This window comes from Armigeres subalbatus, chromosome 1, assembly GCF_024139115.2.
Source record: "Armigeres subalbatus isolate Guangzhou_Male chromosome 1, GZ_Asu_2, whole genome shotgun sequence".
Taxonomy (NCBI): domain Eukaryota; kingdom Metazoa; phylum Arthropoda; class Insecta; order Diptera; family Culicidae; genus Armigeres; species Armigeres subalbatus.
In genome coordinates, this window is record NC_085139.1 from 202568102 (window position 1) to 202581544 (window position 13443).

Sequence of the window (13443 nt, forward strand, 5' to 3'; positions counted from 1 at the left end):
AAGCGTGAAAGTTGGTTTTATTGTGCGGAGTTTGGTTTCACTTATAATTTCACACGGAGCTCCGGTGTCAAGTTCCATGTCCAGTTTTGCATAATGTGCATATTGAGCAGGTGGAATATAGCTTAGCTGTAATACCCACTCAAAGTGTTTAAAATAATTTGATACGGAGGTATTGTCCACTGAACGGTATTCGGAAACAGAGAACGAGGGCGGCTTTACTTGGGTTGCAGTTGTTCTAGCGGGATCTGCCGCCATAGCTTCCATGGAGGATTTTAGGGCATTGGCTAAAATCTGCGTAAGAGATGTCATTAGCTCTTCGTTAGCCATCTTGATTGTAACGAGACCGAAACGAACGCGTTACTTTCGACCGGAAAACTTTTGCCTTTTAATCCCACTTCTGACACCAAAATTTTGGATTTTTCGGGATCTCGATAAAGAGTGGGTAGCCGCGATTACATTTAGCAACTTTTATTGTTAATATCGGATGTCGAACGAATTAAAATATCGAGTAATAGAAAACGCCGACGAAACTGCAGTATAACAAAAATCGTATTCTTATTAACTGAAAGGCAGTATTGCCAGAAAATGTGTAATAAAATCCAGGGTTTTAAACACATACATAACAATCTGTACCAGGTAAAAATCGTCTACTCACTAATGGGTACTTTTTTTCTGCTATATCTTTCTCTCTGCTGAAAAATGTACCCATTTTCAGAGAATAAGTGGATTTGCTCATTTCATTAGTGAGTAAATTATTTTTACCTTGTATGGCGTCAAGTATCTATAGCCTATATTCTCGAAACTGCAAACCTTAACTAAAAATATTCAATAAATAACGGACATCTTCCTGCATAATTAGCACTAAGTATTCAGTTCATTTGCGGTGACTCGGGGAGGCACTTAACACCGTGTTATTTCCCCTATCTTTCGTCTCTTTCTAGCATTATCACCTCGCAACTTTGGAGCGGCGTATTTCGGTTTTCAGTTGTTTGATGTAACTATAAATGTATCAGCAAGTAGATTTTGAGTAGGCACGCGCCGGTGATACTTTTTCAAAATAATATTTGTTGTAGAAAAAAAGTTAAGCATTCAATGATGAAAATGATGACGATTTGATGATTGTTAGTGCTTCCCGTGTCACCTTAAAGTTAATTGCCTATGTTTCGGGCATGTTTCGGGATGGAAATTAATTACTATGTCTGAAACTCGATTTATGCATATGCACAACATGTGATAGAACTAAATCTATCACATATTGTGCATATGTATAAATCGAGTTCCAGACTAAGTATTCTTCAAGATGTGTTGCTTATTCGTCTTCATTGATTCTACATTCCAACTGTAACTTGGTTTGCTTTATGAGCTTTTCCAGTTATACATTGAAAGCTTTTCTATGCCCGCCAATTGTATGAATATGTATCTTGCGTGGTAAGTACACCGGAAACACTATACCCAGACTCGACATCTCTCTTCTAAGTTAATTTGGTTTTTAGTTGAATTCTGCATAAACAATTTAAATCAAATACATCTGTAGAACTCTGGTGACTCACTCAATCGTATACGTCGTGAATTGTCAGATGCTATATACCGAATGTCCAATCTTTGCGACATTTGATCAATTTGCACTTGAGGTTCTGTGTTTTTAAATTAAAATTGACTGAAAATTCAATGAACCGATGAACTTACCAACTTCCAAAAGTGTATATATTTACTAACGTTGTAATGCGTTATCCACACGAGAAACTAATTTGATGCAGCTTTTTTCCTTGAAATACTTGGTCTCAATCCAAAATTTACGCAATCAATTAAAAATACGGTTGATATTATGGAGAACAAAGAAATGTCTAGGTAAGAATTGATATGACAATTTGCTTGTCCCGACAATAAAGGAAAGGGGCTGCGCGTTGTTGGTATGCATGTTTAAGACGAAATAATCTTAGCACAAATCAGACGGGTAGGAACCGCTCACCAAGCAGAATTGGCATACCTGTGTCGTTGTGTCGCTGCATCTACCCCTGAGCTAGATAGAGTACACGTTAGTATCGTCCATGTTATTTCAGTTAAATCTGTTCTTTGACTGTGACGGTTTTCATATTTCAGCAATGCATCCCATTCCACTGTCCCGCTCCACCCGGACATACATAGACGATCTTCCCGTTGAAATCATGGATCGCATAATGAGCTACCTCCCGTTGGCCGACCGTAAATCCGCCTCACTGGTATGCTACCGCTGGTCCGAACTAGCTTTTTCTTTCTGCTATCTTGCTAATGTTCGGCTTAGATTGAAGGAACAAGAGATGATGATGAAGCTCAAGATTGTCGATGTACTGCAGAACAGCTGGAGAAGTTACCGGAACGTGGCGTTGGATTTCGGAAACAGTGGAGTGGACGTGGTGTTGATTCTTGTGATATTATCAAAGTTCAGTAAATCAATTGAAGTGTTCGGTACGCAGCCGTTGTTCACGCCATGGCAGCTGAAGGAAATGCTCCAGCGGATGCCGAAACTGAAGCAACTTACGGTGAACGTCATCAGTGAAGGTGAGTGTTATGTGAAGCCGCATGAGTTCCCGGTGATGGAGGACCTGCTGGACATCAGGACCACGGATGCCATTTTCGACATTCCGGACATGAATGCTCTAAAACTGATGCCGTCGGTGCAGAACTTGAGCGTTTATTTTCAACGGAACGTCACGGCAAACGCTTTCACAGCCCTATGTTCTGTATCGCCGCAATTGAAAACGTTGGAAGTGTTCGCGGATTTCAGTCGATCTCCAATTGAGTTGCTGAACTTACAGCAACTGGATACTCTCAAACTTTGGGGAACGAATGCCTTCATCAACAACGACTCACTGAAACAACTCTTCATGGGCATTCCCTTGTTGAGTGTGTTGTTTCTACACGTGCGTATGACGACATCCCTGCTGGAAGTGATTTGCAGCCACTGTCCACGGTTGACCAGCTTTGGTTTCATAGCAGATAGGATGGACCAAATGTCACTTTGTGCTCTGCACAAGTTGAAGAACTTGAAGGTAGGTGTACGAAAGATTTCCAATTTTGAACGTTGAAAAATAATGTCTTCCTAATTGCAGATTCTACTCATCGATGGTTGTCTGAAGTATTACATGATACACGGATGTAAACCTTTACCGACGGTGGACACTTTCTGCATGTACTGGCACAAGAAGCACATTGACCTGGAACGGTTCGTCAAGCAGCTGCACTACATGCTCCCTAACGTGCGAATCCTCAAAGTGATCGGTACTCGAAGTAAGCAGATGGACAACCCCCTGATCCATCATATTGGAAGACTGTTTACCAAAGTCAAAAAACTTACCGTGGCGGATTTTGTGTTTCCACGCGAGATCCGAAGTCCGGATGAATGTTTCGATTGGGTTGCAAATTTGGGAAACGTGGAACAGCTCATTCTCAGCACGATGCGATTGAAGAATATCGATTGCCTTCGAGGTAGTGATAAAGTTCGAAAACTCAAGCTGGAACACTTGAACTATTTGCCGGGGAATAGCTTAGTGCTGCTGGCGAGCCTATTTCCCAGATTGAAATCGTTGAAAATCAATAGATGTGCGCTAATTACTGCCAAAGATATAAAAACGGTGCAACGAATGATGCCCAAATGCACGATGGGTTTTGTTGAGCGGAAGAGATGATTGTTTAGATCTAATTTATTATTTAATATGTAAATAGTTTAGCATTATTAGACCAATAAATTCTTTATTTCTTGTTATCACTTAGATATGAACTGTTGATTAAAAACTCCTTCATCCAATAATATATTTGAAAAATAATCGGGAAATGTTTACTCATTATTTTTTTAAGTTTCCATTGGAAATTGTTAAAATTATTGCAAATTTCTGCAAGCAATTTTTCTTTGTTGCCTCGGTAAATTCTCCTGATATTCTTCGAAAATTTTCTAGAGAAACTTAAATTGATTTTCGTTGGAAATACTTTTGGAATTCCATAGATGCTCTATTAAGAATTTTCAAAGAAAATTGTTAGGATTTTTCACTGAAAATTATTTGCAGTATAATGTTGAATCAAATATGATGATTTGGCATCAGAGTATTATTTTGTCTAGTCAATATTATTTTCAGTTTGTGATCGTTATGAATTTTTGTTTTAGGGTTAAACTGTAAATTGGCTCTGACACTGGATGTAAAATAAAAAATTGGAGATTAGGGTGCCAATGAAAAGATTTTTGAAAGAAAAGAAAAGATTGACATTTTCGAATTTCAAAAAACGACATTACTCACAAGTTTCATTACCCCAAAATATGACTCTATGCAAAATTTGAGCTCAATCGGACATGATTTAGGGGTGCCTAAAATTCATCAAAGTTACCCATGAAATTTTTCCAAGGGAGGACCAGAGGAAAAGTCGATAATCGAATTTTTGTTTTTGATGCCAAATGACTTGAAAATGCATGAAATGTCGAGATCTGATGTTACACTGATCCCACCTATATGGGTCGCTTTGTAACAATAATTAGTCACTCCAATTTGCACATTCCTATCGAATAGGACTTATAGACATCAATCGATGCGACTGTGGTGCAGGTTACCAAGACATCAACCACGTTGTCTGGAGTTGTCCCAATTACGACGTTGCCAGGTCCGATTTATGTGCATCCCTCCGGGCCCAAGGGAAACCAGATAAGGTAGACTTTAGAGATGTGCTGAGTAAGCTTGATCTAGAGTACATGGCCATCGTGCATAACTTCTTAAAACGAATCAATGTTTCTGTCTGCCCCCCTGTCTATTGTAAGGTCATGTCCACCTTGCCCCACCCGCTCCGCCAGGAAAAAAAATTGGTTTGTATCATTACAGTTTGTCCCCTGTCAATCAGCAGTGAGAACATCGCAACAACGCTACCTAGGCCCTATCCCATTTCCTTTTTTTTATTTCTTGTACTCCTTAACCTCGACCAAGCGGCGAGTTTTTCGGCTCCCCAAAACTAATATTATGAAATAAGACGCAAATCATGACTGTAACTAAATATCAAAGATATAACGGCTCTGTTTTACCTAATGGCGCTTGAGCCCTAAAATAAAGACAAGTTAAAAAAAAATCAGAAGGGTTATATACAAGATACGACCGCCCGACGTAAACTACGTAAAGCAGATCATAAGATACCTAATAATAAATTTGCTTAGAGTGATTGAAATTTTGACTTTTTCGCTCCCCTATGCTTGAACGATAACATTTGCTGTTTTGATGAACCTCCTAAATTTTCAGCTGAATTGGTTGTAATTTGACTGAGTACCAGCAGCAGGCATTGAAAAAAATCAGATCATGAGTAAAAATCGGCTAAATTCATGCCAACTTGATGCTCTACTGCGGCCTAATCGCTGATGCTTTCTAGATCGTTGAAATTTGGCGTTCGTTGATTCTATGTTTAAGGTCACTCATGACGGAATCCAAGATTAAAAGTTCTCGCGTTTTCGGGGGCCCACCAGTCGATACGGAAGCAACGCACAACTGCCATTTTTATTATTTCACGCATGCTGCGACGCAGCAAAGCTAAATCAACAAAAATGACAGTTGTGCGCCGCCTCTGAATTGAGTGGTGCGCCCCCGAAAACGCGAGCACTTTTAATCTTGGATTCCGTCAGGAGTGACCTTAAAGATCTTCATCGCTCACCAATGGGAGACAACTGAGCGAGGCAAATCACTTGGTAACCTAACAATGAGTGTTGTTACCACGCGCTGTTAGAAAAATCTTTTCAGGCATTAGGAAAATTAAGTCCGATATGAGAATGGAACTCTTATACACTGCATGGGAGGCTTTGATAGTTTCTCTGCTCCATCACAGCTACTTGAAAGCAGAGTGAATAAAGCAGAACACATGATGTGTTTTGGTTTTATTCTAGTAGAGCGAGCGTAACACAAATGCTCCAATCGTAGCTTCCCTGGATACCATACCAAGTTTGGCTTGGCGAACTCTGTTGCTCGTTGTTTACGCAGCAACGATCGCTCATAATCATTGTTTGGTATCCAGCTGAGCAAGGCTGTTCACTCACTGGCATAGGATGCTATGATTCAATTAGATCAATGCTCGTCCACTTCACTCACGCTTTCAATGCCTGACCAGCAGTTTGTATAGAAATCGCCCCGTATGTGAAAGATCGTTTCGTGAGGCGGCGCGAGTTATTAAGGGGGTGATCCCCCAGCGCAGGACACCTCCTAATACCGGACACTTCTCAAAACGATACTTGCTGAGCTCCATCCTTCAACTTATTAAGTACAAAAGGAAGCTATTCAAAAGACTTTTAATAGCATGGGATATCAGAGCTTGTAAGAATTATCAATGGCCATATTTTATGTATAAGGTTTAAAAGGAAATATAATCCGAATAGTTAGAGTTCTTTTTGTCAAATGGCCTATGTGTCTTATGTGTTATGTGTTATGCGGCACTGGAGGATCTCCCCCTAAATATAATCAACCCGAAGGCTTCGAAGAATATTTCCTAATCTGTAAGACGGTTGTTGTTGCGAACCGATCGATTTCGTAAGCAAAGTTATAATGAAGGCAAACATGCTCATTATCAGGGATCGTAGTTCTCACTCATTCTCACGAGCAAAGAATGCTCCCTCACGCTGATTTTCGCCGAGAAATCGGTTTGCGGGAAAAGAAAAAAGGTGCGATGAGAGATAAACATTTCTCCCTCACTGCCAGTGCCGCGAAAAGTTGATTTGCTCGTTTTCTCACTCCTTTCTTTCTTTTCGTGTCATCATCAATTGCAAAAAGAGTAGCTTTTATGGAACAAACAACCTAATCCCTACATGCAGTCGATGTGGTGTAATGACTATATTGACTGCATTCCTTCGCCATTTTTGTTGATGTTCTAGGTTCGAATCCCGTTGCGTTCATAAAATTTTTGTAATTGCTCAGCGAAAATTTTCGCGAAAAGTGAGTGAGGCATAAAAGTGATGAAACGAAAAAAGAAATTCATCAAGTAGGCACGATTTTCAGTTATCTTCTAGGTTCGTTCTAGAGAAAAGAGAGGTGGAAGAAAAATGTTTTTCACTATGATCACGGTAACCCCTATACCAGGTAAGTATGATGTTTTTCACTACAAACTCCGAAAAAAGATTCTCTTCCGACCCGAAAATCGCTTATTTCGTCTCATCGAAACGAAAAGTACGAACCCTGCTCATTATTGATATTTTATTCTTTAACGTGCTCAATTGAATTTCCCACGATTTAGTACTTCCTTAAAAAAAATTCTTGCAAGCAGAAAATTGTTTCGCAACAAAAACGATTTATTCGCTCGTTAAATTTCCTATATTGCCAACGTACTCATATATTTTTATATATTAATGAGCAACATTGCAAAACGGTTTTCCAAAAAAGTTACTGTTTTCATAGTAATTCTCAAACTTCAAATCGCGCGTGCTAAGTCAATTGTGCTAAAAATTAGATCTAAATAAAGTTCTAGAAAGACAACTGATGCGACCGTTTAAGCATAGGGGAGTCAAAGAAAGAGTGAAAGAGTCAAAATTTGAACCACTCTTATGAGCATGATTGACTGCCACGGTTTTTACTCTGTTTCTGCCAGGACAGAGAACCAAAATGATATTTAACGTGATACTTTTATTAATAGAGGCCGACGAGTCATCTGCACTTCCACGAGTAACCATTGGAATATTGGATATAATATTATGGGGTCGGGAGGTGGCGAGGTTCGTTTTGGTAAACGTTTTGCCGCGTGTAATGTGTAGTTTTTTCGCAAATCATGTTCGATCTCACACCAATTCATTTGTGTTTCGAACAAAATTAGCATAACTCAATATATGAAAATGGTTGGATATGACAATTTAAAATTTTCATTTAGAAACCCCAAATTGATTATTTCGCAGTGGTGATGATGCCTTTACTTTCTCCGACTGTTGTGTGACTTTTGAAGTGTTATTTTAAAGGGGTGCTGCCTAGATAGTAGAAAAATTTCGTTTATAGTTGATGATCAATTTTAATGATCACCTCTTGCTTACATCAACATGTCCAGCATCTGTAGCACTTTTTCATAAACACTACTTTTTTGCTCCGACCGCGGTCATTGCTCCGGTTCTATTGTTGTAATTTTTGTGCGAATCACCGCACAAAAGTAGAGCGCAAGAACCAACGGCACCAGACGGCGGTCGTAACGAAACTCTGAAATTTTACTGGGTTGGTAAAGAATTGGAATTTTCAATGTTTTTACATTGGTAATCAATAGTTTCAATGGACTTAAAAAATTGCTGGATAGTTTCCGATTCGATTGATAATAAAATCTCGAAAATCAATTGAAAAATAAAGGAGCTATTAACGTTTGAAATCTTACATGATTTCGTGACGAATTTGGAAATTTTCATTTGTCACCCTGTGTCCGAGTCTTCCCCTTAGACGTAGTTTACGTCAAAAAGTACAAAACCCTTAGCTGGCGGTCGATTGTCATCGGAAAACCCGTGGAAGCGTGAGATTGGAAAAAGTTGCATTCGACGCAGAATCCTGTCCAATTGTTTCCTATTGAAAATTGGCCGGGTCGGACTATGGGCTCAGAGGTTATGGTCAAAATACTTTTTTTTAGACAACGAGTGAAAAAGGAAAAAGTCTAGCCCACTTTTCAGGCACTTACCCTTAACCGATTTGGTCGCAACAAGTTGCATTCGACGCAGAATCCTGTCCCATTGCTTTCTATTGAGAACTGGGCAGACGGGATCAGAAACTATGGTCAAAATACATTTTTAAGCAAAAAAGGCATGGAAAGTAAGTCCAACCTTTCAATAAGTTTTCATCAACCGATTTGCTCGCAACAAATTGTGTTCGGCGGGGAATCCTGTCCGATTGTTACCCATTAAAAATTGGGTTGATCGGATTCTGGGCTCAAAAGTTTTAGCCAATATATTTTTTTTACAAAAAAAAAAACTTATTTGGTAAATGCATTTAATTGCATAAACTAAACGTAAAATGCATTTTAAAAATTCACTTAGTTTTGGGACACTTGGTCTTAACTTGTTTACTCACAAGTTGTATAGGACGACGAATCCTGTTTCATTATTCATTAAGTTTCTGTCCATTGTTTTGTGTTAAATTGGCCATACAAATTTTAGCCGGAATATTAGAGGCCCCACACACGCTCCGACATGTTGTACAACTTTGACTCCGCCCCCAAGTTTGTGCGACCAATTGAGTTTGTACAACCGTCTGACGAACAGTTGGTACAACCAAAACTCCAACAAACGTAACATTTCGTCATTTTCTTTCTGTACATGCTGATGTGTTTGGTGCTCTTTCACGAATACTTAATTGGATGAATTGAATTGGAATAAAATAGGATTGGAGTGCAATTAGATTGGATTTAAATTGGAATGAGCTTAAAATTAGATTGGTTGTGGATTGAATTGAATTTTATTGGAACGTGAATGGCATGGTATTGGAATTTTGGTGATGATGGATTGGAATGCGATTGAATTTTGCTTAGAGTTGGAATTGAATTTGATTATGATTGAAAGTTTCGAAGAGGAATCGGAAGTTTCTCCCGGAGATGCACCGGAAGTTCATTCTGGAAATCCTCCAGAAGTTCCTTCCGAAAGTTTTTTCCGGAATCCCTCCGGAAGCTCCTCCCTGAATTCTTCCATAAGTTCTTCCCAGAACTTATGCTTCCGAGCTTTCGGATGAATTCAAGAAGGAACATTCGGGTGAATTCGAAAGTTCCTCTCTAAATTCCTCAGAAAGCTCCTCCCGTAATTGCACCGGAAGTTCCTCCGGAAAATAGAATTGGATTGTTCCACCAGGACTTCCTCCGGAAGTTCCTACATTACTACCTCCGAAAGTTCCTCCAGGAATTCCTCCTGAAGTTCCTCCAGAAATTCCTTCCAGGGATGCCTTCACCGAAAGTCTTTTTTTGGATTCCTCCGGAAGTTCCTCCAGGAATTCCTACGAAAGATTATCAGGAAGCTCCTCCCGGAATTCCTCCGGAAATTCCTCCTGGAATTCCTCCGGAGGTTCCTCCGGAGTGCCTCCCGTAATTCCTCCGGAAGTTCTTCCCGCACTTCCCCCGGAAATCCCCTGGAAGTTCCTTCCGGAAATCCCCCGGAAGTTCCTTCCGGAATTTCTAAGGAAGTTCCTCTCGGAATTCCTCCGGAAGTTCCTCCTGGAACTCCTCTGGAAGTTCCTCCTGGAATTCCTCCTTAATATTCCTCTCGGAAATTCTTCGGAATTATTCCGGAAGTTCCTCTCGGAATTCCTCCAGAAGTTCCTCCCAGAATTCCTCCGGAAGAACCTCCCGGAATTTCCTCCTGGAATTCCTCCCGGAGTGCCTCCCGTAATTCCTCCAGAAGTTCTTCCCGCAATTCCCCCGGAAGTTCCTCTCGGAATTCCTCCAGACGTTCCTCCCGGAATTCCTCCGGAAGTGCCTCCGGAAGTTCTTCCCGCAATTCCTCCGGAAGTTCTTCCCGCAATTCCTCCGGAAGTTCCTCCTGAATTTTCTCTCGGAATTCCTCCGTAAGTTCCTTTCAGAATTCCTCCGGACTTCTTCTCGGAATTCTTCCGGAAGTTCCACTATGAATTTCTCCGGAGCTACCTCTCAGAATTCCTCCGGAAGTTCGTCTCGAAATTGCTCCGGAAGTTCCTCCATGAATTCCTCCGGAAGTTCCTCCATGAATTCCTCTGGAAGTTCCTCTCGAAATTTCTCCGGAAGTTCCTCTCGAAATTTTTCCAGAAGTTCCTATTGGAACTCCTCCAGAAGTTCCGGAATTCTTCCCCGGAATTCTTCCGGAAGTTCCAGAGTTCCGGAGGTTCCTCCCTGAGTGCCTCCCGTAATTCCTCCGGAAGTTCTTCCCGCAATTCCCCCGGAAGTTCCTTCCGGAATACCTGAGGAAGTTCTTCCGGAGGAATTCCGAGAAGAACTTCCTCAGGAATTCCGGAAGTTCCTGGAAGTTCCTCCTGGAATTCCTCCGGATGTTCCTCTCGGAAATTCTTCGGAAGTTCCTCTCGGAATTCCTCCAGACGTTCCTCCCGGAATTCCTCCGGAAGTGCCTCCGGAAGTTCTTCCCGCAATTCCTCCAGAACTTCCTCTCAGAATTGCTCCGGAAGTTCTTCTCGAAATTGCTCCTGAAGTTCCTCCATGAATTCCTGCGGAAGTTTCTCCATGAATTCCTCTGGAAGTTCCTCTCGGAATTTCTCCGGAAGTTCCTCTCGAAATTTTTCCAGAAGTTCCTCTCGGAACTCCTCCAGAAGTTCTCCCCGGAAGTTCCAGAGGTCCGGAGGCTCCTCCCGGAATCTGTCCGGAAGTTCCTCCCTGAATTTCTGCACAAGTTCCTCCCGGAATTTCTCCGAAAGTTCCTCCTGGAATTCTTCCGGATGTTCCTCCCTGAATTTCTCCAGAGGTTCCTTGTAGCAAGTACGCCATATTTATTTATTTATTTATTTCAATGTTTAGTTTATCTTTGTAAATATATTTATTTTGTTATTCATTTAAATTATAAAACTTTGCATGTCTGGTTGCGTCTTTTAAAACGAATCTTTGTGTTGGGTCAAGAATAGTCTAGAAGAAGTACGCCATTGAGTTACCATAGAAGTTACGCTAAGAATTGAGTCTTATGAGTTCCCTACAGTCATCTACCAAAGAAACACATGGGGTTTAGCCAGCATATAGCGCATCATGACGCCAAAAGTAGCGCGTGGCTTGCGGCCAACGAACCGCACGCTGGTCTTTTGAAGTTGCGTTGACCTTTGGCTTGTCCGGCATTCCACGCTTGGCACGATTCTTAGCAAGATAACTTACTGGCTAATTTGAATCGTCTGTGGGAATGAGATGTACGATTTTGTGGGATTTCGTGGATAAATTCTTTTGATGGATGCTGGGTCATTAGGCCGAAGGCCGTTAGGCCGAAGGTCATTAGGCCATTAGGCCGAACGGTCATTAGGCCGAATGGCCATTAGGCCGAATGAGAACTGGGGAGTGAGAAGTGATTAGTGCGCAATGAGGAAGAAGTAGAAAGGAAGAAGGAAAAAGGAGGAAGAAGTAAGAAGGAAGAAAGAAAAAAAAGAAGGAATACGGAAGAAGAAAGAAGCAAGAAACAAGAAGGAAGAAAGAAGAAGGAAAAAGGTAGAAGGAAGAAGCAATAAGGTAGAAGTAAGAAGCAATAAGCAAGAAGGAAGAAGGATGAAGGAAGAAGGAAGAGGAAAGAAGGAAGAAGGAAGAAGGAAAAAGAAAGAATAAGAAGAAAGAAGGAAGAAGAGAGAAGAAATAAGAAAGAAGGAAGAAGGAAGAAGGAAGAAGAAAGAAGGAAGAAGGAAGAAAGAAGAAGTAAGAAGGAAGAAGGAAGAAGGAAGAAGGAGAAAGAAAAAAGAAAGAAGAGAGAAACAAGAAGAGAGAAGAAAGAAGAAAGAGAAAGAAGGAAGAAGGAAGAAGGAAGAAGAAAGAAAGAAGAGGGAAGAAGAAAGAAGGAAAAAGGAAGAAGGAAAAAGGGGAAAGGAAAAAGAAAGAAGAGAGACAAAAGAAGAGAGAAAAAAGAAGAAAGAAGAAAGAAGGAAGAAGGAAGAAGGAAGAAGAAAGAAAGAAGAAGGAAGAAGAAAGAAGGAAGAAGGAAGAAGAAAGAAGCAAGAAGGAAGAAGCAAGAAGGAAGGAGCAAGAAGGAAGAAGGAAGAAGGAAGAAGGGAGAAGGGAGAAGGAAGAAGGAAGAAAGAAGAAGGAAGAAGGAAAAAGAAAGAAGGAAGAAGAAAAAAGGAAGAAGGAAGAAAAAAGAAGGAATAAGGAAGAAGGAAGAAGGAAGAAGGAAGAAGAAAGAAAGAAGAAGGAAGAAGAAAGAAGGAAGAAGGAAGAAGAAAGAAGCAAGAAGGAAGAAGCAAAAAGGAAGAAGCAAGAAGGAAGAAGGAAGAAGGAAGAAGGAAGAAGGGAGAAGGAAGGAGGAAGAAGGAAGAAAGAAGAAGGAAGAAAGAAGAAGGAAGAAAGAAGAAGGAAGAAGGAAGAAGGAAAAAGAAAGAAGGAGGAAGAAAAAAGGAAGAAGGAAGAAGAAAGAAGGAATAAGGAAGAAGGAAGAAGGAAGAAGGAAAAAGTAAGAATGAAGAAAGAAGAAGGAAGAAAAAAAAAGAAAGAAGGAACGATGGAAAGGACGATGGAAAAAGGAAGAAGAAAGAAGGAAGAAAGAAGAAGGAATAAGGAAAAAAGAAGGAAGAAGGAAGAAAACGGAAGGAAGAAAGAAGAAAGAAGAGGGAAGAAATAAGAATAAAAAAGGAAGAAGGATGATGGAAGAAGGAAGAAGGAAGAAAGAAGGTAAAAGGAAGAAAACGGAAGGAAGAAGAAAGAATAAAAAAGAAGGAAGAAGAAAGAAGGAAGAAGAAAGAAGGTAGAAGGAAGAGGGAAGAAGAAAGAAGGAAGAAGAAAGAAGGAAAAAAGAAGAATGGAGAAGGAAAAAGGAAGAAGGAAAAAGGAAGAAAGAACAAGGAA

General features: G+C 40.5%; 1 protein-coding gene across 2 annotated transcripts; it reads left to right on the forward strand.

Moving 5' to 3' along the window:
• The first annotated feature begins 2020 nt into the window (after positions 1-2020).
• On the forward strand, positions 2021-3749 carry LOC134209926 (uncharacterized). Of its 2 annotated transcripts, XM_062685950.1 has the most exons (3): positions 2021-2035; positions 2101-3029; positions 3090-3749. In XM_062685950.1, the coding sequence occupies exons 2-3, from the start codon at positions 2103-2105 to the stop codon at positions 3663-3665; spliced, it is 1503 nt and encodes a 500-aa protein (XP_062541934.1). In that variant the 5' UTR covers positions 2021-2035; positions 2101-2102; the 3' UTR covers positions 3666-3749. The 2 variants fall into 2 exon arrangements, with proteins under 2 accessions (XP_062541934.1, XP_062541931.1); XM_062685947.1 differs by lacking the exon at positions 2021-2035 and having other exon boundaries at positions 2060-3029.
• The last annotated feature ends 9694 nt before the right edge of the window (positions 3750-13443 follow it).